The 25,899-nt window shown below is 47.8% G+C and overlaps 1 protein-coding gene across 2 annotated transcripts in view; it reads right to left on the bottom strand.

Moving 5' to 3' along the window:
- LOC147611016 (sugar transporter ERD6-like 4) overlaps window positions 1-25,899 on the bottom strand; it is a 68,138-nt gene that overhangs the window by 33,191 nt on the left and 9,048 nt on the right. For both annotated transcript variants that reach the window (XM_086785664.1, XM_086785665.1), the window contains exons 8-9: window positions 22,783-22,847; window positions 22,540-22,632 (exon numbers count right to left, since the gene is read on the bottom strand). In XM_086785664.1, coding sequence (XP_086641790.1) covers window positions 22,540-22,632; window positions 22,783-22,847 — 158 coding nt within the window. The remainder of the gene's footprint in view (window positions 1-22,539; window positions 22,633-22,782; window positions 22,848-25,899) is intronic.

The raw sequence follows: 25,899 nt of genomic DNA, 5'->3' as shown, positions 1-25,899 counted from the left end.
CTGACATCTCCTCCCTTCCTAAGGTCATTCAGCTACCTAGGATAGGGGGGGGGTGGATAGATCAGAGAGTGGAGTTCTCGGGGCTCCCGAACCAGTGCTTCATTTGCAGGCAGGTCGGTCATCTGGCCAAGGCCTGCCCTCGCAGGAGACCTCGACCCTCACCACAGCAACAGGCTACTGATGGCCCGCCCACAGATTCGGCTCGGCAAGCTGCCTCAGGGACACCTGCTCAGGCCACAGAGACCTCGGAGTGGCAGCCTGGACAGGGGCGCCGCCGAGGGAGACAGCCACAGCAGCACGCACAGAGACCGCTGCAGCAGCAGCCACAGTCTCAGCCTCACTGGGTTCCCGTGAGGAACAGCTTTGCTCCCCTTCAGGAGGAGACCCCTGCAGCGACTGAGGACCAGGAGATGCCAGCTCCCCCTTCTTCACCCCCCCCACCCCCGTCCCCTCCCACCGCCTCGTCTCCACCTTCGCCTCCTCCCGCCTCCGCTCCGGTTTCGGCAGCGGCTCCCTCTCCACCTCCCTCGCCTCCCCCTCCTCCCCCTCTGCCCGCCTCACCTTCCCGGGAGACCCTGGCAGTTCCCTGGCGCTCACCTGCAGTCCGGCGAGCGCTGAGCACTGACCTCGCTCGAGCATCACAGAGGAGACCTATGCCGATTAGGGCCTCACGGATTTCATCTATCCGCAGTCGGCTGAGTCGCCTTGGCATTAGACAGCGCTTGGAGGCCTTTGATTATACCTTTACACGGCTTTTTGGAGCAGAGGGCCCCCATGAGCCAGCACCCATTCGAGTTCATGTAGTGATATCTCCGGCCCGCGGGTAGGAGGCACTAGACTCAACGGTGGCCTTCTCGTTCCCTCTATGTGGACCTTGTGATCGGGAGTGGACTCTAGAGCTCGCTCTCAGCACTTTGAAGACTCAAGCAGTTGAGTTTTCTCACCACATGAGCGATCTGGAGGTGACTGATGTGATAGGCCGACTTTGGGAGTTGGCTCATTTTTTCTTGGATCCCGGGAGTGTGGATACCTCAGGGATTCGGCATCTGGTCGTGCGCATAGTGGCAGACTTGGCGCGCGACCCTGGATATGTGAGTATACACGAGGTTTCTCTGTCAGAGCAGGAGGCAGTCGCCATGGGCCACAGCCACTGGCGCCTGATCCGGGATTCTTGCAGTACACCGGGTGGGCAGATTCGCAGCCGTTCGGATGGGGACTATTCTCCATCCAAACCGCTTGCGAAGGCCCGCCGTACGGCTGAGACAGCATCCACCTCAGCAGGGCATCCATGAGGATCATCTCATGGAATGTACAGGGCCTTGGCGGAGCACACTTTATACGCTATCGAGGTTGCTTGGCAGGAGCTTCAGAGATGCCTGGTTGGTGGCAGCATTGACATTTTGATGATGCAGGAGCACCACTTGGGTGAGAGCAGGATCCGGAGATATGGTTCGGTGATGCCTGGTAGATGGGACACTTTTTGGTCTGCAGGGTTTGGTCCTTTGGGTGGACAAGGAGGAGTATGCATGGTTATTGCAGATGTATGGCGGCAGGCCATTGTGGATCGAGGGATCATTGTGCCTGGTAGAGCACAGTATGTCATTCTGAGGATGCATGATGAGCTATTGGGTGTGCTCAACATCTATGCGCCCAATCATGCTAGTGCCAGAGCAGAGTTTTGGACTCAGGTTACAGATGCATTGCCAGAGGCCGCACATTGGTGTGTTGGGGGAGACTTCAACATGCTTGAGGACCCGGCAGATAGGGTGGGAGGCAGTCATGTTACAGTGCACGGCACGGAGCTTGCAGCTTGGGACCGGTTTTGCATGTCACTGAGGATCACTGATGCATGGCAGCATGGGGCTTTCTCCTGGTCTCAGGACAGTCTTAGTTTCTCTCGGTCGGATCGCCGGCAGGGAGGGACTAATCTATCTCGGATTGATCGTTTTTATGTGGGCGATTGGTTGGGGGAGCGAGGGGGCTCCGTCGGCATTCTTGCTGGCACTTCATTTTCAGATCATGCGCCAGTTATATTGACTTTGGAGGAGGGGACACGGGAGCCCAGCTTGCAGTTGAGGATCCCAGAGAGGGTACTTGCAGACCCCAATCTCGCTGAGGACATTGAGAGGATCTGGCATGATAGTCAGTGCTCTGACCAGGATGCAGCGGGCCAGTGTGCCCAGGGACTCATTGATCTTAGCTCTTTTCTACACGCTGCAGCTTTGACACGACTGGGAGAGATTCGCGAGCGGGAGCAACGGCTGAGACGCAGCCTTGCTTCGCTACAGCGCCTTCAGGAGCAGCAGCCTGCATGTGAGTGGGTGGCGTCCCAACTGAGCCAGGCACGCCAGGAGGTTAGAGAGGCAGAGGAGCAGAGACATGAGTTTTACTATCGTCGTCAGGCCTCTCAGTGGACGCAGCTTGGTGATAGAGTGACTGGGGAGTTTTTTGAGATCACTGGACCCCGTCATGCGCGAGCAGGGGTTCGCCAGCTTGGTAGACCGGATGGATCGATAGCTACTGAGCTCGGGGAGATCAGAGCCATTGCCACTGCTTTTTATAGTGACTTGCTTTCAGCGGAGCCAGCCACTGAGGATCGAGATGTATGCAGACAGACTGTGTGGGCCCATGTGCAGAGGAGGGTCACAGACCATATGCGCACAGTTCTAGGTGCGCCTCTGTCAGAGATTGAGCTTGCCGAGGCCTTGAGGGTCCTGCCGCGACATAGTTGCCCAGGGGAGGACGGACTGACGCCGGCCTTTTTTATGCGCTATTGGGACCTTTTGGGGCCAGGCCTCCGCAGGGGCTTTCAGCATGTTTTGGACACTGGGGTGATGCCGCAGAGCTTTTCAGAGGGCTTGATCTATCTTATCCCCAAGGGAGAGGGAGTATCAGATGATATTCGGCATTGGAGGCCTATTACGATCCTCAATACTGTCTACAAGGTCTTGGCAAAGGCCTTGAGTTTGAGGATCCAGCCCTTCCTGGGGGAGTTGATTCATGCTACTCAGACAGGATTTGTCAAGGAGCGCAGTATCCTTGACAACATCTTTACTTTCTGGGAGGCGACGGCCCGAGCTAGGTTTCTTGGCGAGGACTTGGTCGTGATGCTTCTCGATTTTGAGAAGGCATACGATAGAGTTGATTGGGGATTCTTAGAGGGCACTATGCTACGCCTGGGCTTTGAGCCAGGATGGATCAGAGGGGTGGCAGCTTTGTATTCCACAGCTCGCAGCCAGGTGCTGATTGCAGGAGGTCGGGGGCCGAGTTTTGAGCTGACCAGATCAGTCCGTCAGGGGTGTCCTCTCGCCCCTTTCCTTTTTCTCTTCTTTGCGGAGGCTATGAGTATGTATTTGACGACAGAGGAGGTAGGTTTGAGAGGACTTCAGCTCCCAGTCCAGGGGGAGGATTTGCTTGATGCTGAGTTTGCAGACGACACGGGCTTATTTTTGCATGGCCAAGAGGCCAATCTTATTCGGGCAGAGCAGTCGCTCCAAGTTTTTAGTGCAGCTTCGGGAGCATTGATCAATTGGCGCAAGACAGTGGCCTTTTGGATCAGTAGTGCTCCCACTCCGGCATGGAGTCCGGACCCCGGTTTTAGATGGATTCCTCCCGGCACAGCAGTGCGGTATTTGGGATGCCAGATTGGCCTCGATTTGTCACCTGAGCAGCAGATTGCCCCGCTTCTTCTGAGCATTCGGAAGAAGCTATTGTATTGGAGTACAGCTCGACTATCCTTGGCTGGGAGGGTGGTGGTGGCAAATCAGGTGCTGTTAGCGACTATGTGGTACATTACGTCTTGCTGGATTTTCTCGAGCTCTTGCATCAGCCAGGTACAGAGGCTGATCAGGAACTTTCTGTGGTCTGGGCGGGACGGTCAGCCAGCTCGGGCAAAGGTTGCATGGGCAGTTATTACACTTCCGCTGGCTCAGGGCGGTTTGGGCATTATAGATCCAGTTGATCAGAGTAGAGCCTTATTGGGGAAGCTTATTGTTCGGGGGTTGCTTCCAGGCGCTGAGCCTTGGAAAGAGCTCCTCTTGCAGCGACTGCAGGCCCGGGCGCCTCCTGCAGGGGGTACTTGGGCACCAGAGATTCGCTGGATCTTCATAGAGATGAGGAGGACAGGCCTCAGTAGAGGTCCGAGGATGGGAGGACAGATTTGCTATGAGTATCTTGAGAGCTTGGGAGCTGCTGAGACCGGGGCTCTCTCAGCGGCCTCCTTCTTGTGTTGAGGAGCGGGCCAGGCAGCCGCTCATCTGGAGCCCAGCGGTTCGTACAGAGCAGGGTCATATGCTGGGTTCTCGGCCTCGTCTCGCCTGGGGACCTTTAGCGGCAGGCCCAGCTCGTAGTTTTGGAGACTGGCAGGCTTTCTGCAGTCTACCAGAGGAGACCCAGTTGGAGAGGCTGAGTCACTTCAGAGGGGGGTTGATTATGAGGGATGATATTCAGGAGGCACTTACAGAGGAGTGGTTCACACCTCTCGAGCCAGTGGCCCCACGGTGGATGGGAGCCTTTCACAATTGGAGATCCTGATTGCTGTCAAAGCTAGCACTGAGGATGGCAGATGCCTCTATTATGAGATTCAGGATGAGGGCAGACTCCAGAGAGTGGAGGTGGAGTCGCCTTTGGTTGCAGAGTGCACCTTTCAGAGGATTCGGGTAGTGGCTGCCGCTTCTCGGAAGTGGCATATTGACCCCGACCCTGCTAACGTGCTCCCGGATTGGCGCATATGGGCATATGCAGCGCGCCCCTTGGCCCGGCTACAATGGGACCCCGGAGAGTACGAGTGGCATGATCCTTATGCATCCCTTGAGGCCACAGAGATCACATTTTTCCAGTATACTGTTCGGCTGGGACGGCATATTTTGACGGCGAGGAGGACGGTTTCTCCAGCGGCAGCGGGGCATTGGCGATTGCAGGGACTATCACAGGAGTTCCTGGAGGATTTCTGGGCTCGGCTCTGGGCTAGTCGACAGGCCCGCAGGATCTCGGCTTTTCAGTGGCTGGTCGCCCACAGGGGCTCAGCAGTTGGCACTTGGCTTGTTTACAGCGGTCTTCCGGCGGCCTGCGTCCGATGCGGCCACCCTATGGAGACACAGAGACATTGCCTTTGGGACTGCCCTCAGGCACAGCAGATTTGGCTGCAGATGCTGCGTATTCTGGCCCCCCTCTCTCCAGAGGGTATGTTTACGTGGGGTGCCGCTGCTTGGTCGACTTCGTCAGGGCCTGCTATGGGCTATGAGATGGAGCAGGGCAGTCAGGCCATCAGATTTATTAGGGGCCAGCCTCGCCTGGTTCCGGCACCGGATTTCTCGTCCGCCAGCTGGACACAGGAGAGGGATTTACGATGGGAGCTCCTCAGCAGCCTCACCATCTGGTTCACCTGGAGGGCCCGGTGCTTTACGGCCTTTGAGGGGAGATTAGAGCCACCAGCAGAGACTGTTCGGGGGATTTGGCAGGAGTTGATCCACACCCTGCGAGGACAGTACGACCGCATCCGGGGAGACTCGGATGAGGCGATCTTACGGTGCCAGGCCTTTCATACCACTTGGCGCTGCGGCCCGTTCTACACCCTACACACGGGATCCCCCCGTTGGCACTACAGGCCACCTGTTTGGCTCTTTCCCCCCCCCATTGTATGATTTAGCCGCTCAGTTCTTTAGACTAATGCTTGTATTTTGCAGCACCTAGGGAGAGTCTCCCGGGCTGCCATGATGTATTCACTGCTCTTCTCTCTGTTAGGAGCAGGAGAGATCTCTTTTGTAGCCCTACGGGCGTTTTTACATAACTAATGAAAGGATCTTTTCTCGAAAAAAAAAAATACTTTTCCCAATCTGAAAATCTGTGTCCAGAGAATACATATCCCGCATCCCTGACAAGTCCAGATGATAGGCAATAGTCACTACATGCACTTTGAGGCCTGTGTGACAAAGCATCTGCCACCAAATTCTTCTTGCCCGGAGTACGCAAAATCTCAAAATGAAACATGGACAAGAAATTTACCCACCTTAGATGATTTTCTGAGAGTTTAGGCTTTGTGAGAAAGTGTCGTAAACTCTAATGATCTGTTTTAACCATAAATTCAACCCCCAAAAGATAATGCTTCCATGTTTGTAGGGCATGAATAACGACCAACAACTCTTTCTCATAAACCTGCAAATATAATTCTGCATGTTACAAGCAGCGGCTTTCAAAAGCCACTGCATGTCCCTCTTGATTCAAAACAGCCCCCAAACAATCTCCACATGCATCGCACTAGACCACAAAAGACCTATGCAAGTCTAGAATAATAAAGAACAAGCCCTGAGATAATGGCATCCTTCAACTTTTGGAAAGCTGTCCTTTCTAAATCAGACCAACAGAATGCAACTTTCTTCTTCGTCAAATCATGCAACGGAGAAGCCAAGAAAGCAAAGTGTCGAATTAATCGACGATAGTAAGAACATAGACCAATGAAGCTCCTCACTTCATGAACATTTTGAAGCTCTAGCCAGTCCTTAATATCTTCAATCTTTGTGGGATTCATGCGTACACCATATTTTGAAACAATATGCCCCAAATAATGGATCTCTGACCAGAAGAATTCACTCTTCTTTCCATTGATGAAAAGCTTGTGTTTCCTAAGCTCTTCAAAAACAATGGTGAGATGTTCTTTATACTCAACCTCACTCTTTGAAAAGATAATAATATCATCAAAGAAAATTCATGTGAACTTGCAGTAAGCATAGTTGTCACGGTACGAAAATACGATACGGTATGATACAATACCCTACGGGAATTTTTGGTGCGATATGAAATTTTCAGATACCGTACGATAAAATACGGTTTTTTTTTAAAAACACTTACAAACTATGGAGCTTCAAGCTTGAATGTGAGGGAAGGTTTGGGGGGGGGGGGGGGGGGGGGGGGGGAAGAGTCTACAGTGCTTGAGGAACTAGAACATGGAGATGTGTCTCTCCCAATTGGATCTCCCAATTGTCTCCAAAAAAGAACTTGCATGGGTTATGCAATACCAAACATCTCCCAGTGTAGCATTTATGACTAAGGGACCATCCTTGCACAAATACGAGCAGTGCATCTAGGGTGATAGGTTTGGGGACTCCTCTCTAGATCAAAATGGCCATGTCCAAATCTTCTCCCTCGTACATAACTTGAGGATCTGACTGTCTAGCCTACCTATACCAAGGATCTCCAAGTGATGTAGCAAGATTCTCTCATTCTACCAATCAAGTGTACACTACCAGTCTACCTTGCCAGATTTTTTAGGTCTCTCAGAAACCCCATATGGAATACTGAGTGGACACAAAAGTTACGAAGTATTGTGGACATTTGGGATCTTCTTAAAGCAAGATTTCTATATTTTTTAGCATTTGGAATTTTTTTCTCAAGGTGGGGGGGGGGGGGAGAGAGAGAGAGAGAGAGAGAGAGAGAGAGAGAGAGAGAGAAATGAAATGAAATGAAATGATATATTAACGTCTTCAGAAGGCCAAATGACCTATGAGACCAAAAAGGTTACAACAATTGGTGGATCTGATACAATGTCTGTGTAAGAAAAGCTAAAAACAGCTAAACAACTAACTGAAACTGAAACAACTATGAGGAAAATTACGGTACTAGGAGCTCCTAATGGATAACATCTGGGAGGAAAACTCCAGCAACAAAGGTAAGCATCATACACATCACTATCCAAAGATGTCTCTCATCGGTCGATGGCGGATATCCTCAATGTCCTCCATGGTGAGTACTCTGACTGGTTGTCTCCCATGCCGTGCTAGTATGGTCCTGATCCTCTGTTGTAGTCTCCGCCGATGTCGAGATGGGCCTCTCATCTTGGGGCGCCTAGACCGCCCCAGCTCTATAGCCCGATCAATCAGTGTACCTCTGGTGCGGCTATACTCTGGGGCTATTTGCAATGCCTGCTGGCCTGACTGCTCAATCTCTGGTCGAAAGAAGTCTGAGAGAGAGAGAGAGAGAGAGAGGGAAATAAAAAAAACATACCGTACGATATCGTACGGTATCGTGCCATACGAACAAATGGATTCGTACCACTATGAGAAACAACTATGGCAGTAAGGTCTAAAAATTATGTCCATCATTCTATTGAAAGTGGCGGGAGCATTGGTAAGACCAAATGGTACCACCAAATATTCATATAGCCTAAATGAGGTTTTGAAAGCCGTTTTGTGCACATCTTGAGGTACCACTCTAATCTCATGGTAGCCACTCTTAAGATCAATGCGACTGAAACAAGCAACTCCCTCAAGTTTATCAAGAATATCATTGATTCTAGGAATCAGAAACCTGTTCTTGATGGTAATCTTATTACGGGCCCTGTAATCAACACACATTCTATATGTCCCATCTTTTTTCTGCACAAGCAAAACTGGATAACAATAAGGCGAAGAACTTGGCCTTATCAACCCCTTTTCAAGCAAATCATTCACTTGAGTTATAATTTCCTCCTGTTGGGCAACACACCTTATAAGGAGGTCGGTTAGGAGGAGAGCTACTAGGGATTATATCAATACAATGATCCTAACATCGCTAGACGTACCTATCCAAGTAGGGAGTCACCAAAACAATCACCATAATCACTTAAGAAATCAATCTTATCTTGATCTACAGGATATACAGCATCATGCTCAACATTATCATGTACTAAGACTAAGTAAGAACAAGCTGATTTCTTTATTGCCATGGAAATAGAAATGTGACTTTAAGAACAAGATGATTTCTTTATTGCCTTGGAAATAGAAATGTGGCTTACAACGGGTATGGTACTCCCAGTAGTACCCGCATCAATACAAACTTCTCTACCCCTATGAGTAAACATAACTTTCTTCTCTTTGTGCAAAATCTTGGGATCCAAACGATAATGCCACGCCATCCCAAGTATCACATCACATCCTGTACCTAGTGCTACGAGAAAGTCTTCATGATCCAAATATCCATGAATCTATATACGAAGCTTCCCAATGATGGCATACTTATGCTAGAGAGCTATATGATGCACCAGGACAGCCCCCCACCCCCCCTCCACTGGGAGCTAGACCGGCTAGCATCACCTTTTTTACTATGCGGATGGTGCTAGATGCGATAGACAAGTTACAGAATGGAAAGGCACAGATCATGATGGGCTAGTTGGAGAGCACTTCTCATATGCACGAGACACTTTGGCTCCGCTCATCGTACATGTGTTTAATCGTGCCATTTGTGAGGGTTTCCCGACAAGCTGGACATAGCATATCATTGTACCACTCTTTAAGAGTGGGGACCCCATGGTACCAGGCAACTACAGGACGATCATGATTAGTCATTACTTGGCCAAACTATATGGCTCGATATTGGAGTCGGAGCTGAGCCGATGGACAGAGAGGCATGGTCATCGAGCACATGGACAGGCTACCTTTAGGAGAGGATTTACTACCTTGGATCACATACTGACACTTCGAGCACTTATTGAAGAGGGCAGGGCACAGAAAAGAAGGATATACTGCTGCTTTGTGGACTTCCGCAAAGCCTTCGATACCGTACCACGTGCCAGGCTTATGCACAGATTGCATGACATTGAGGTACCCGAGGATATACAGTGGGGGATATATGCTTTGTATGAGTCTGTGCAGGCAGAGTCCAAGCTCCAGGCGGACTATCTGATAGGGTGACCAGCACGATAGGGGTGAAGCAGGGATGCCCGCTATCGCCCACCCTCTTTGGACTATACATCGATGCGGTCAGAATATGCAGCGGAGATGACGACCAAATTTGGGAACACAAGAGCAAAAAACGCAGGCAGAAAAACAGCACGAGAGAGACAGATGTAGGCGTGTAACTCTGCTCTATATACACAAGAAGATCCCGAGATATGATACAAATGAGGTATGGGGGCTGAGGACCTATATATACCTCCCTAGAGGGCAATCGGCCAGCATAAGGAAAAGCCCACGACTGATAAAAAGGTCCACGACTGCATAAATGCAGTCGGCCAGCAATCTGGTGCCCAAAACTGATCAAAACCAGTCGGCCAGCAGCAAGAGTGCCCACGACTGATAAACATCCAGTCGGCCAGCACTGTACTCCTCTTGGCACCCTCTGGCAGCCCTCCCAAGCCTCAAAAAAATGGGAAAAAATAGGGGAAAAATACGGAGAGTGGGGAAAAATGGGAAAACACCTCATAAGGGCGGGCACACCCACAACAAAGGCCCTGGTGTATAAATCTAGACAGGAGATGACTTCTAACACCCCCTCTCAGCTCCTGGCTGTGTAACCAACCACTGGGAGCTGGGGTGCCGCCTGAGCAAATCCTGAGAGCGACTTCGTGAAGAGGTCCACCGTACTGTCCTCCGTCGAACAGAACTCCAGCAAGATGTCATCAGCAACGATCTGTTCACGAACAAAGTGCCTCTGGATGACCATGGGTTCCTCCAGTGGAAGCCCAAACCTGCCATGTAACCTCCTTCTGCTCTGTAAAACTGCTCTTGGGCCATAAGTAGATCTCCTCGTGTCTGGATCTCCTCCCCAAACCGAGACACTCCAACCGTGGAGTCAGACTCCATCCAACAATCCCCCTCCTGTGTACAAGAGTCCATGATCCTTCGCATGCTGCAGAAACCACAGGAAACGCAATCCTGCCTCACAAGGAGACATCTGCAACCAAGAGCTCAATTGCCTCATCAGGAAGCTCCCGTCCAATCCGGTGTCCATCAACCAGATCAATGAACCATACAGCTTCTGAGTCACAGAGACATCACACTGCTCACAAGGATCAACACCTGTTACGGTGCACAAACAAGTCCTGGAAACCTTCTGAAGACCATGCAAGGCCGTCTGAAACCTGTCAACCACCCCCTCTGAATCCGGAACCACAAAGCCTGGAGAAACCACCTCCTTCTGCAAGTAAACACCTGCCACCTGCCTGGCTTTCCGAAAGGTCCCCGTGGAAAGAACATCCTCAACTACTGGAAGTTCTATGTCCCGAACACGACGAGACATCAGAGCATAAGTGACCTGTTCAGCTTCCTCTGACTCACGAACACAAGAACTACCAACATCAGTACTGGAAAGTTCCTGCCAACTGCTGCCATCTAATGGTAAGCTATCCACCACCTGGTCTCGGAAAGCTCGCACCTGCAGCGTATCCACACCTGAGTAGCCATTACCAGACTGCCACTCATCACAATCCTGAGGACCTGGGAGAGAGAGTGCTGAAAGCCTGTAGACTCCATTCTCCACTCCACCTTCCCAAACCACTTGGCCTGTTGCTTTGTCCCGGAGAGCAACAAAATGCTCATCAAACTCCACCCGTACGCCAGTCTTGCAAACCTGATGCACTGACAACAGATGAAAACCAAGTGCCGGAACATACAACACCTGGGAGGAATGCATCCCCCCTCTGCCATCGGGAACTATCTCCATCCTGCCCTCACTGTGAACTGGGATAGTGGACGTATCCCCAGTAAGAATATGACCAGAAAGCCTGCAGAGATCCTGTAAACCGGAACGAGAAGGAGTCGTGTGCCTGGAAGCACCACTATCGAGAATCCACTCCCGATTATCCGTTGCGGAGAGTCCTCCAATCTCCTCCCTGCCTGAAGAAAATGAAGCACCGGTGTCCATCACCTCCAGGTGCACAAAAGCCGGAGTCTTCATGATTGCTGAGGAGTCTTCACCCTTCTCGGTCTTCCGCTTGGGACACTGCCTCCAGTAGTGGCCTTTCTCGCCACAATCATTACAGGTCCTCTCTGCCTTCAATTTCTCGCGGTCACTAACGGACATCTTCTCAGAAGACTTCTCCAACGAAGCCTTCCCCTTGCCCGTGTTACGGCCTTTCGACCATTGGCCAGTAAAGGCCTCCGAACCTCCACCCTGAAGAGGGTTCATGAATCGTTCCTCCTGGTCCAAGACCATGGGCACAAGCTCCTCCCACGTGATGGTGCTGAGCCTGCCACTGGTAATCAACGACGAGTAGAATGCTGAGTACGAAGAGGGCAAATGTGACAGCAACGTTATGGCCATGTCCTCTGACGATATCTCCTTCCCAGCCTGAAGAACTTCCTGCTGAAGAGCCTGCAGCTTGTTAATATGCTCCCGCATCGTCGACGACTTTGCAGGGCTCATAACCCGCATCTGTACTTCCAAGGAAATCCTCTTCATGGGCGATACCCTGTTGTAAAGTGAGGCCAAATGCTGCCATATACCTTTGGCCAGCGTCATATGCTTTACATGATTGATTACCTGCGGTGTGCAGTTGAGGAAAATAAACGAACGGACCCTGGCGTTGACACGATCCCACATCTGTGTCTGGGCCTCCCGGTCCTTTCGGATCGACGGTAACTCCCCTTCCTCTACTTCCGGCCGTGGAACACCAACAACGACGAAATCGGCGAGGTCGTAAGACTCCAGAACGGATTCCATCATCACCTTCCATATGCCGTAGTTGCTCCCGTCCAACTGACGGTCCACCGGGAACGTGGGGAGTGTCGAGATCTTCACATGTCTCTCGGCCATCTCAAACAGATCTGCCATTGCGGGGATGTACTCTGAAAAGGGTGGGTGGGTGGGAACAAAGAAGAACTGATACCTGCAAGTGGCTGTCCAGCAAATCAGCCCGCCTTCCTCTTGCTTCTCCTCTTCCCGAACAGTCCAGAACAGTCCACCAATCAGCCACAAAACAGCCCCCTCTTGCTCACACAAATCCCAAGACCTATCTAGAGCCTAGGGCTCTGATACCATGTCAGAATATGCAACGGAGATGACGACCAAATCTGGGAACACGAGAGCAAAAAACGCAGGCAGAAAAACAGCACAAGAGAGAGACAGATGTAGGCGTGTAACTCTGCTCTATATACACAAGAAGATCCCGAGATATGATACAAATGAGGTATGGGGGCTGAGGACCTATATATACCTCCCTAGAGGGCAGTCGGCCAGCATAAGGAAAAGCCCACGACTAATAAAAAGGTCCACGACTGCATAAATGCAGCAATCTGGTGCCCAAAACTGATCAAAACCAGTCGGCCAGCAGCAAGAGTGCCCACGACTGATAAACATCCAGTCGGCCAGCACTGTACTGCTCTTGGCACCCTCTGGCAGCCCTCCCAAGCCTCAGAAAAATGGGAAAAATTAGGGGAAAAATACGGAGAGTGGGGAAAAATGGGAAAACACCTCATAAGGGCGGGCACACCCACAGCAAAGGCCCTGGTGTATAAATCTAGACAGGAGATGACTTCTAACACTTCCGCAAAGCCTTCGATACCGTACCACGTGCCAAGCTTATGCACAGATTGCATGACATTGAGGTACCCGAGGATATACAGTGGGGGATATATGCTTTGTATGAGTCTGTGACAGGCAGAGTCCAAGCTCCAGGCGGACTATCTGATAGGGTGACCAGCACGATAGGGGTGAAGCAGGGATGCCCGCTATCGCCCACCCTCTTTGGACTATACATTGATGCGGTCTCTGATTATGTAGACAGATTGGGAGGCCCAGGGGCATGCCTCGCAGGGGTTTTGATACCCATCTTGTTATATGCTGATGATATCGTTCTAATCTCAGACTCTCCGGAGGGATTACAGAGACACCTGGATGCATTACAGGCTTTCTGTGCGGATAGAGATCTGACAATGAACCTTGGGAAAACCAAGGTTATGGTGTTTAGCACCACACAGGCATGGGTGACGAGATCAGAGCCTCAATTCACTTTCCGAGGGGAGCCGGTAGAGTACGTCAAGTCATATGTCTACTTGGGAGTTACTTTCACACGACTGCATTTCTCCCTGAAGGAGGCAACAGCAACTAGATTAGCTCGAGGGCATGCAACCTTGGGGGCACTTGAGAGGCCGTGTGCACACATACAGTTTCAGGAGCCACGCACCGAATTGTGGCTATTTGATATGCGCTTCACACCGACCCTCTTGTACGGAGCTCCAATTTGGGGGCCCAATATACGTCACAGATCTCAGAGAGGGACAGATGAGGGATGGAGGCAAATGGAGAGACCACTGATTATGATGATTGCCCACATGATTCGGAGCAAATCATCAGTCCCACATGAGATTGTTCGGGCTGAGTTGGGTGCCCCACCAGTAGTAACCGAGGCCCTATTCCAAGCAGTTACCTTTTTACAGCGGCTATGGGAGCTCCCTCAGCAGAGGTACTCCCGATTGGCATTGACCTCATCCATACAGTTGGCAGAGGATGGAGATACTCATTGCTGGTACGCTCAGATGAGATCATGGTTTGACCTACATGGTTTGCGGATAGAGGCACTACCACCCTTTCAGTACAATCTGGATTGTCCATTTTTGGATCTCACTCGCTTAGAGCAAAACCGCGTGATCAGGATGGATATCGTCAGAGTGGACACAGAGAGGACATGGACTAGCCCCCTTGAGCCCTTAAGCACGAAAATGGCTCATTACAAGAACCATTTTCCACATCTCTCACCAGATGATTTTATCACCCGCCCGGCGTACATGGATGTACACCTATCACATGGGATACGTTGTGCCATTGGACAGATCCGGACCTCATCACACCAGCTGCAGATTGAGACAGGGTGATATGTGCATCAGATCTTAGATGATCGCATTTGTCAGCTATGCTACCAGGAGGTAGAGACAGAGGAACACTACATTTGCCGATGTACAATCTATTATGAGATCCGAGGGAGATATCACTGCCTCTTCCAAGAGGGTTTTGGGCTGTTACGCAGAGTCATGGAGTTTGAGGATCAAAGATGCCTGGGATTGTTTCTACTTGAGCTTAGGAGACACAGAGAGACCCTCTTGGCAGACAGGAGGTACCTAGAAGGAGGACCCTGACAGATTTCTTCGGCACCAGCACCAACACCAGCACCGACAACCCAGCCCACACACCTCCTGATACCTCCTCCATTGGGCCATCAGGGCACCGACCACGCTCCCAAGGAGTCACCACTGATAGAGTAGTTATCTTATGTCGTGCTCGTCGACCACGCCCACCAGGATCCTGACCACGGCATCCTCACCATCACCAAATCAAAGCCATTATTGCTCGGCATCGGAGGCGCCTACCTCGCTTCTACGACCTCTCCATTCTAGACAGCCCCATGGCGGAGATACTTGATCTAAGAAGAGGGCAACACTTCAACTGATCAGCATACATGGATCTACCTCATATACATTTTTCAGTATTTTCCAGTATTTTCTACTCAATATCATCTCGAAGTCTTACAGTTCTGTTCTTATAACTGTAGGACAATTAGTTTATTGTACTTTTTAGTCTCATTTAGTTGTTCCCTTTGATGAGACACCAACTTCAGATGTACTCTCAGTTTCGGTCTCATAGGCCATTATGGCCTCTTAGAGATGTTAATATATCATTTCATATCATTTCTCTCTCTCTCTCTCTCTCTCTCTCTCTCTCTCTCTCTCTCTCTCTCTCTCTCTCTCTCTCTCTCTCATTTATAGGTGCCAGTAGTATCATCTTTATTTTTCATTTTCTGGGTTTTTTTATCCAGACATTGTATCAGATCCACCATGATGTAACTTTTGGTCTCATAGGTCATTATGGCCTTTTGAAGACGTTAATATAACATTTCATTTCATTTCTCTCTCTCTCTCTCTCTCTCTCTCTCTCTCTCTCTCTCTCTCATTTCTGTGTGAGCTTCTTCTTCCTGCACCTAACCCTAATGTGGAGGTTTGTGTGTGTGTGTGTGTGTGTGTGTGTGTGTGTGTGAGTCCAACACCAACAATTTGGCTGTTGTTTTCATATTTGTCGTAGTCATGGTTGTTAGTTAACTATTGTTTGGTTATTCGTGTGCTATATAGTACTCCTCTATTATTTGGTTGTTCATGTGCTGTATAGTACTCCTTTATTATTTGGTTGTTGGTAGTTATTGGCAATCCATTGTAGTACTACTTGGCTACGCCACCGACTTGGGCACTGCCCTGATTGTGTCCCATTGCATGGCAATCTACATATCTAGTCTATTTTTGTTTTTTATTATTGGATTGTTGTTTTCACAGTTGTTGTAGTAGTCATGGTTGCTCAATAAGTTGTAATAGTCACATCCTCTATTATTGAAATCCACTTTTTTCGAATCTATTGGTTAAGTAGCCTTTTTTAGTTGTCCCAGCTTTTCGACTCTCTTTCTTCTTCCTCTTCTTTGACTTCTATGTTGGAATTTGTATCTTCCTTATGGAGTTCGAGTGTGATATAGAATAAAGATTTCGACGATATAAAGGGTTGCCAGGCTTCGCTTCGTGATTTTCTTACTCGTTCTCTACAAGTGCAACTTGTTTATTCCATGACCGTATTTGTCTCAATAGAGGCGATTGCGATTGCCACCCTGCTTCACAAACTTGGCATGAATTAAGTCAATATTGAACGCATTGCTTGGTAAATTATACCTTTCATGATATTCATGGATTAACTCCTTCCATGATATTCATGGTGCTTTAAAATCAGACTAAACAAATTTCCTCAGCATCACCAAGTAGTTTCCTTTTAAAAAAAGCATGCCCTGGCACGGCCTCCCCTAGGTATATTTTTTATGTGAAGCTAAAGGCCAACACGCACATTTTCTTCTTCTGACTCCCCTTTATGATGGCTCACACTTGCACGACGGCCAGCTTAGCCAGCTGCTGCCAGCTCCCACTCACCCGGTGGCTCAACATTGCCCGGCTCCTCTACCTGCACTGCATGTGCTTCAAAACAAAACTATCCCTGAGGGTAGTTTTTTTTGTAATTAAAAAAACCACCACGCATTCAAAAAAAAACCCCTCAAGGAGGCCGCGTCGAAGGGGTCGCGGCCTCCTTTAGGGGTTTTTTTTTTAACAATCAGCATAATGTTTGTGTGTTCAGATCCCATACGAAAGTGGTTGAACTCACGCATACGCACACTTTTGCACCACCATGCTCTCGGAAACGTGGACAATGATTTGCCAAGGTGCTCAAACTCCTGCAAAGACAATGTTCTGCCAATAGACTAAGACGGAATGAGGACGCGAGAGAGAGAAATGAAAGCAAGGCGAATGCTACAAACACGACAGGGTAATGGGCTTACCCGTAGGTCGCCAGCTACCAACATCATTATAGTAACCGCATGATCATTTGTTCTCTCGGACTCTCAGGCGCTGTGGCTACAACAAAATGCCGCCCGCAATACAAACACAGGCATGAACAAGAGCTACGTCTCCTCGACAAACTTACCTAGTGGCTCTACTAAGGTAAAGCCAAACGTAATGTGAGCCTTATCCGTAATTTTTAAATGAAATCCTAACCTTAGCCACTACACTAAGATGTAATCTTACTTCAATGCTAGTGCTGAATCACTGCTGACTAAATCAATTCTGTCTCAATCATTTCTGATTGAATCAATGCCAGTGTTGAATCAATTATGACTGATTCAATTCTGACTGAATCAATTCTGTCTGAATCAGTGCCAGTGCTGAATCAGTGCTAACTGATTCAATTCTGACTGAATCAATTCTGTCTGAATCAATGCTAACTGAATCAGTGCCAGTGCTGAATCAGTGCTAACTGAATCAATGCCGGTGCTAAATCAGTACTGCATCAGTGCTGACTGAATCAGTGCCAGTGCTGACTGAATCAATTCTGACTAAATCAATGTTGATAACTGAATCAATTCTCGCTGAACCAACCCTAAACCCTAACTGAATCAATTCTGACTGAATTAGAATTCTGACTGAATCAGCGCAGAAACAATTATGACATCTTGATCCATCTTGGTGCAGAAACAATTATGACATCTTGATCCATCTTGGTATTTATGTGCCACATTTCGGGGCTCTACTGATATTCATCCTTGCAATTGCACCTACGTTATTTAGGCAGGCTATGCCTTCCTGTCCACATTATGTTTTTGTAATCCACTAGAGTTGACAGATTTTTGAAAAGTTGCCACTTGCCCTGTTATTAAGGAAGTTTGAAAAGTGTCGGATGCTTTGTTGTGTTCTCTTTTGTTGTCAAATGTTTCAATCTCAATACATGTCTTGGTGATGGTGTAATTGATTTTGAATCGTAATGATTTGCATGCGGCTTTCCATTTACCGATGAAGTTTGAAGGTGTACTAGTTGTGGAGGAAAAGTTCTATACAAAAACACATGTAATCCATTTCTAGATGTGTTGAATTTGTGTTGCACACCTATAGTGTTCTCATTACTGGCCTTAGCCTTCTTGTGTGCCTATTCCTTGGAATGTGTCACCTGATTTTTTCCTCGCTCAAAAGGTTTCGCTCGGAGAACGGGAGTACTCAATGCCAAGCTCGTGATGTAGCATGTGGAGTTCATGTGCTATTTCATGGTTACCCCATTGATAGTGATTTTGCACATGAAGTAGTTCCACAAGTTGAAACCCATTCCCGGTAGGCGTAGTCACCAGAAACGGGAAACGGGAACGGAAACGACGAACACGTTGAAACCTGAAACGCTTGTCACTAGGGACCGTGGTGGAGTCGACTAAGTATAAATTATTGGAATAGATAATGAACAACAATGAAAAACATAGAAAAATGTAAATAATGAACAACAATAAGAATTTGAGACCCCTTCATTTATACAAGTTACAAAAGTTCGATAAGTGAGAGGATAGCTCAAAAACCGGAATAAAAACCTTCTGGCTCGAAAAAATCATGATCATCAAGCTCGTTGGAGCCACAATCTCCTGTTGCTGTAGCAGAAGAACTAGCAACCATGTCGGGTGGAGTAGAGGGCTGCTCCATCTCCTCAAATCCTCTTCGTCCTCCTCAGACCTATGCTTCCAAGCATCTGGAAACTCCAAGCGCTCAAAAAGATGTAGATTGGCACTCACATAAACCAAGTCATTGGCTTTTAGAGTGCCAAGACGGTTACGCTTCTTTGAAGCGACATGGCTGAATGAGCTCCATAGTTGCTCTAAGCAAGACGACCTCACAGCTTGGCTTAGAATCTTGATGGCAAAGCCCTTGCAACTCTAGTGCATCTGCTCCATAATCCTCCCACCACACACATGGATCAGTGGTCATTCGATCCAGCAAAGCATTCACTTTACCAAACCTCTTCTTTGAGGGCCCTGTAGTCAGCTAATTGATTCCTGATGGTTCTTTGTAGAGTTGGATCTGGCACAAGTTTGTCGAGCACCTTGTCCCACCAAGCTGACACCTCCCCATCTGCATACTGCTTCCCTGATTGGAAATATGGATCGACCACAAGAGCTACTGCATGCATAGGAGAATGGTGCTCACTCCACCTCTCAGCGCATATATTCCTCATCTCCATATACAAGACTTTATTTGTCTCTATTTGCGCCAGCTTCTCTATCATCCTGTCCATTGCTTCATAAATTTGACCAATACATGGCTGCAAAGCATCTGTCATCCTTAACAAGTGGATGATGGGCATCCCTAGATCGACAATTTTCTTGCACTGCTCCCAAAATTCCAAGTCTGCGATGTTTGCCTTGCAATCCTTCCCTGCTTTTGTGCGTGCTAGATGATGTTTCTCAAACTCATCACTCACCATGAGTTTCTTTAGAGCACTAGAGCTCTTCTATATGTACTCCATCATCAAGAAGTTGTATCCCAAAAGAGTGTCCGAATACTTTCAAAGATCTCTTTGCGACCTCTTCCTGAACTCAGCCAACAAGAAAGTGTGCCTGTAAATGAAGGACACAATCTGGTTGCCCTTCTCTATGGTATCTGCTACCACTTTATGTGTCCTAGGTCTTTGAGCAGGTTGTTCAAACAATGGGCCATGCACACAGAGAAAGTGATATGTGGAAATCGCTGCTCCAACAATCTCCCAGCTGCCCTGTTTGTTGGCTCCCCATCGGTCACAAGCTATATCACCTTCTCAAGACCAACTACTTCTACCGCATCGGACCACTCTTTGAATAATGTCTCTGCACTCTTCCCTGTCTCCAATGCGTCATGTGCACTAATGAAGTATGCTTGCCCCCTAGAATAGGCAATGACTCCATGAATCGACTTGGACTGTGTGTCACTCCATCCATCTATAATAAGAGTGATGTCGTTCCGCTCCCAAGAGGACCTCACAACCTCCGTCGTTGCATGCACTGTGTCCTTCTCCTTTGACAAGATAGTAGTCCTCAAGGCCTCAGAAGTAGGGGGAGTGTAGGTGGGTCCAAACTCTGCAATTTTTCTCACCATATCCTTGAAATAGAAGCTCCAAGTTGCTTGGAAGGTGATGGCGTCATGGTAGAAGAAACCAACGACTGCTGCATCCACCTCCTCCTTAGGATCCCACCGAGTTGGACGAGTGCTCTGCCTCATTGAAGCTCCCCTGGGCAGCATTGGTAGTGGCCCAAACGGCGTGGCCGCAAGTCCAAAAAATGATGGCATCCTGCTCCCTATGCTTTGCGAAGATCCCACGTATGTAGTAGGATCCACTCCATTCCCAGTCTGTCGAGCTGCTGGGGCTGGTTGCATGTCCTTCTCTTTCTTTCGGAGCTCCTCCCACCTTTCGCTAGTAATGGAGGAACAAAATGCTATTTCCTGCCCCGGGACATGAAGCAAATGCGATCGAATGCAAGATGAACTCCCGCTCTTACTTTGACTACAGTATTTGCATTTCCACCGCTTAGTGCCATCCGTTTTGTAGGCGTACTCCTCCATGACCTCATCCCACCAAGTCCACGAGGAGGTTTTGGGCCTCTTCGAGCTAGACACGACAGTGCCAAATGACCTATGAGACCAAAAGGTTACATCATATCCATGACGTACATCATCCTAGGTACAAAATAGTAATAAAGAAAGATAACAAAAATCTAGATCTTTAAAATCTGATGAGAGAGAGAGAGAGACTCTAATGTTGGCTGTCAACTCTCAAGCAACCTTGGAATTAGAGCTCTGAATGAGAGGCACGAGCTCAAGCTGTACCAACTTCCAAGTGTACTCTTGTGAGAAAGTACAAGCTGCTCTGTTTTTTATACAGAGTCTGCAGCCATGGGCCGACAGCCCAACGTATAAAAAAAAATGGGCTTATGCCCAACGTATTGAAAAATAACCGGAAGGAAAAAACAAGCTGCACAAATTTTTTTTGAAAAAAAAAAAACTGGCTGCACGTGAAAAAACGGGCTGCACATTTTTTTTAAAAAAAATAACTGGCTACACTTTTCTGTTTAAAAAAACGGGCTGCACTTCTTTTCTAAAGGAAAAAAACGGGCTGCACTTAAAAAAGGGCTGGACTTATTTAAGAATAAAGGCTGCACTTTTTTTCTAAAGGAAAAAATGGGCTGCTTTTTTAAAAAAATGGGCTGGACTTTTTTAAGAAAAAAAACCGCCTGCATAAACAACTTTATAAAAAATGGGTAGAGTCAGACTAAGGTTTTCAAAGCAAAAAATAAAAAACGTTTCCACCCATTTCCAGCCCGCACACTGCCCGTTTCCTGTGAGAAACGGGCGTTCCTAAATGATACACGTTTCAGACCCGTTTCTGGCAACAAGGCCACCAAAAACGCCGTTTTCATGTTTTTCCCCTTGGAACCGGCCGTTTCCTATGTCACCACCGGTAGGCATATGTTTTCCATCACAGAGAATGTGTCAAGTGTCCTCCCCATTCACAATTAAGAGGAGAGAGAAAAGTGATTTTGCACATAAAGTGGTTCCACAAGTTCAAACCCATTCCTGGTAGGGACATGCATATGTTTTCCATCATAGAAAATGTGTCCAATGTCCTCCCCGATCACATTTAAGAGGGGAGAGAAAAGCGGGTGTCCCCCATTTTCCTTTGATTTTACACACCCAAGCCAAGTGGAAAGTTAACCAATGTGCTGTGATTTACGTGCAAGAGACAAACACCCAAGCTAGCTCTTCAAGTTAACAGCTTTCTAGACAATCAACCAACAACCTACCGGGCTGATGGACTCTCGATACAAGAGCACCTAAGCTAGGCACCAATAAACACGGTCTCCATGTTCTTCGGCGGTTGGCAATAAAGTAGAGATCCACGAGCAACCTTGTAACTCCCACATGGCCAAGACAAGTGCCCGGCAATAAATATGAGTTAACAAGCAGTCACCTTCATTTCCGGGCAGCCATGATGATTTTCGGGCAGCTCGTAGACACCACCCGAAAGCACCATACAGGCTGTGTACAGATGTGAACAGGTCGGTCAGTTTTAGGGCAGTCAACAGGCAGTTCCACACAGCGTGAGCAGTGTCCAGAGCATGACAGGCAGTACGGACAGTACAGCCATCTGGGCAGCTGGTATAAGCAGCCATACAAACAGTGGCAGCTGTATGCTGACTGTAGGGAACAGAGGCAGCAGGTACGGAGGGTGTACGGAGAAGCAGAGCGCCAAAAATGATGCGAAACAGGGAGAGAGATTACCCCTTAGCCCCCTGCGGGTTGGTCGACTCTTTTCCTTGTATGGGGAGGGGACGTGTGGATAGCCAATCCACGCTCTTTTCCTGTTAGCCTGACTCGCTAATTTGTCCCGACCATCATTAGATTCTAGATAGTGTCGTAAATAATATCTTAGCATTAAAAAAATCCTTTACTACAAGAAACATGAAAGCTGCATGAGAGAAACATCCACCTGAATCTCCTCAGCTTCTACAATGATATCGCTTTTCTTTCCACGAAGTACTTGAAGGGAAGCCTTAAAATCATCATTCCGTCCAATCTTCGCCTGCATCAAGCAGCTCCTTGTGTTGCATGCTCTCATTTTTAAAGCAAACAAAATATGCACACACACTCTGATGCACTTTTAAGTACTTCCATTTAATCTGAGTATGATTTGAAAATCTACAGCTTTTCTTAATCTTTACACGGTACAAACCAGCCATCTTGGAGATTCAGGGATGAAAAAAAGTCCCAGTATCAATAAAGCACACGGAATCACACCTGCAAAACATGTTTCATGTATCCATGAGCCATTGTAAGGTAGTGAACAGGGATCGACACGATCATTACCAGAGAGTTGTTAGCCTTTGTAGAGCACATGGGAGAACAGAAGCCCTCCTAATCTCATTCTTTACTCCAAACAAAAGTGCATACACTGATCAACATGGAGGGATACACTGATAGCATTTTACATTCACTTTGGGCTAAACTGTGACACACCTGCAGGTACAGGCAGTAGCACATGCAGCCCACCACAGCGTAGGGTGGCAGCAGCAGGAGGCGCGCAGGTAGGCAGGGCGTATGGGCTACTTGGGCTGCATACATGTAAAGGGGCAGCTTAAGGTCAGTTTGGGGCTCAAATTGGCTGGACCAACAACAAAATTGGGTTGGCCTAGTTTGTGCGCCCAACATGTGCAAATTCAGGCAGTGTTATGTAGATTAATTATAAGGTTTGCCAATAATTACCCAGCTGAACAGCCCATGATTCAGTTACAACTGCCAACTAGCATTATGGAACCTTATCGATAGGTGTTCCGATCCCCAACCCAATCATCAAGCATTTCTGCACTCCAAGCTTCTCAACGCACTAGTGTTCAGGAGTTTTGGAGAGTGAGGAAGAAATCTTCACCTGTTTTGCACAAGGACGCTTTGTCTGCAGCAACTAGCAGGGAATTGATCGCCTTATGTGCAAAGTGAAATTCAGTTGTATTTTTTATAGCACAAATTAGAGTTAGGATGATTTGTGTGTGCTTGTGTCAAAATGTGTTCCACTACCTCTCTCTCTCAATAAGCACTTGCACGGCGCTAGTAGTTCTACAATGGTATCAAAGCCTAGATTACCTACAAAATTTCCTTTAGGCATCCCACGTGTATGTTGACTGCCTATTAGGGATAGAGCCCTTAGAATCAAGAGTGCACATCAGATTTGGAGAAATTCCACTAGTTCCCTAGTTTGTTTATCGTGGATGCAAAATCAGTGTTGACTATGTTGGCTCACCTGACTAGCAAGCATTTCGCCATTGTGTTTGAAGAACTCCGGAAGCATAGGCTGGTCATTAATGGCAAGAAGAGGGAGTTCTTCTTGCAAAAGATACACTTCTTGGGGCATATTGTGTCTAAGCATGGAGTCCGTATGGATCCTTCGAAGGTGGAAGCAATTCTTAATTGGCCAGATTTGAGGACCGTGCATGATGTACGTAGCTTTTTGGGATTGTGTTCCTACTACAAGCGGTACATACGATATTTTGTTGAGATTGCTTCGCCCCTTCATGCCTTAACAAAGAAGGCAACTCCATTTAGATGGGCTGATCGGGAAATTACAGCCTTTAAAAAGCTTACTTCGGATCCCGTATTGGTATTACCGGATCTCCGAAAGGCTTTTGTTGTCCAGTGTGATGCATGTGGAAACAGCATTGGGGCAGTTCTCATGCAGGAAGGACATGTGATAGCCTATGAGAGTCGTATATTGCAGAATGCCAAGAAGCATTTACAGGTTTATGAGAAAGAGATGTTGGCTGTAATTCATGCTCTTTCTACATGGAAACACTATTTGCTTGGGGCTGATTTCACTGTGCAGACAGATCATCAAACCTTGCGTTATTTCCTCACGCAAACTAAACTTTCTGAGAAGCATATGCGATGGGCCAACTTTTTGTCTATGTTCCACTTCCAAATTGTGCATGTGAAAGGCAAAAAGAATGTTGTGGCAGATGCTTTGTCACGCAAGCCACAGGTCTCAGCAGTTTCACTTGCTTATCATCATGAGCTTGATGAGATGAAAGCGCAGTATGCCCATGATGAGGACTTCGGAAGGTTGTATGATCAGATGTCTAAGGGTCAGCGGCATGATCATTATACTCTCAGGGATAGTTTTTTGTTGATGCATGGTAGACTGTGTGTTACCAGGCAATTATGACTCAAGGTTATGATTGAAAGTCATGCTCCACCGTATGCGGGTCATAGAGGTATTGATGCCACGATAAAAGCAGTTGAGACTTTCTTTTATTGGCCAACCTTGAGAAGAGATGTTGATGCTTTTGTTAGGCAATGCATCATATGTCAGAAGGTGAAGTTTGACCGTCAAAAGACACCAGGGTTACTTCAGCCTTTACCTATTCCAGATAGACCATGGAAGAGCATTGCCATGGATTTTATATTTGATCTTCCACGTACACAAACGGGGAATGATGACATTTGGACTATCATATGCAGGTTCAGTAAGCAGGCTCATTTCATTCTCGTGCGTAAAACGATCAAAGTTGATCATATGGTGAAGTTGTTCATGGCGAACATCTTCAAGTATCATGGTTTGCCTTCGTCTATCATTAGTGACCGTGATCCACGGATGACGAGTTTATTCTGGAGAGGGTTGTTTGACAACATGGGTACAACTCTCAAGTTTTCATCTTCATTTCATCCACAAACAGATGGTCAATCGGAAGAGGCTAATTCTACAGTGTTAGATCTTCTTAAGTGTTATGTGTCAGAGCACAAGCAACAATGGGAAAAGTATCTTCCTTTGGTGGAGTTTGCTTATAACAACACAGTCCATACCTCGACGGGCAAGGCGCCTTTTGAGATTGTGGAAGGAGAGAAGAAGGTACCACCCATTTTGCACACAAAGGATAAGATCTTTGAGGCTGATCAGTATGTGGAGAACATGGATGAAGCTTATCGGAGAGTTAAGTTGGCACTCAAGAAAACTCAGCAAAAGCAAAAGAAAGCAACAGACCGTCACAGACGTGCATTAGAGTTTGCATTGGGTAGAGTTTGCATTGGGTGATTGGGTTCTTTTGCGATTTGAAAAAGCTAGGCTCAAGAAGATGAAGGGTAAAGAGCGCTTATTCCCTAAGTTGAGCATGCGCTATTATGGACCTTTTCAGGTATTGGAAAAGATTGGTGAGGTGGCCTATCACTTGAAGATACCAGATCACTGGAGGATTCACAATGCATTTCATGTGAGTCTACTTAGACCTTTCCGTGGGGATGTGCCTGAGGATGTATCAGATGAGGCTCAGCCGGAAGTTGAGGAACTTGATGAGGTTCTTATTCC

The sequence above is a fragment of the Cibotium barometz genome, chromosome 48, assembly GCF_041138505.1.
Source record: "Cibotium barometz isolate CiBa-2024 chromosome 48, ASM4113850v1, whole genome shotgun sequence".
Classification (NCBI taxonomy): Eukaryota; Viridiplantae; Streptophyta; class Polypodiopsida; order Cyatheales; family Cibotiaceae; genus Cibotium; species Cibotium barometz.
This window is presented reverse-complemented; position numbering and strand designations above follow the sequence as displayed.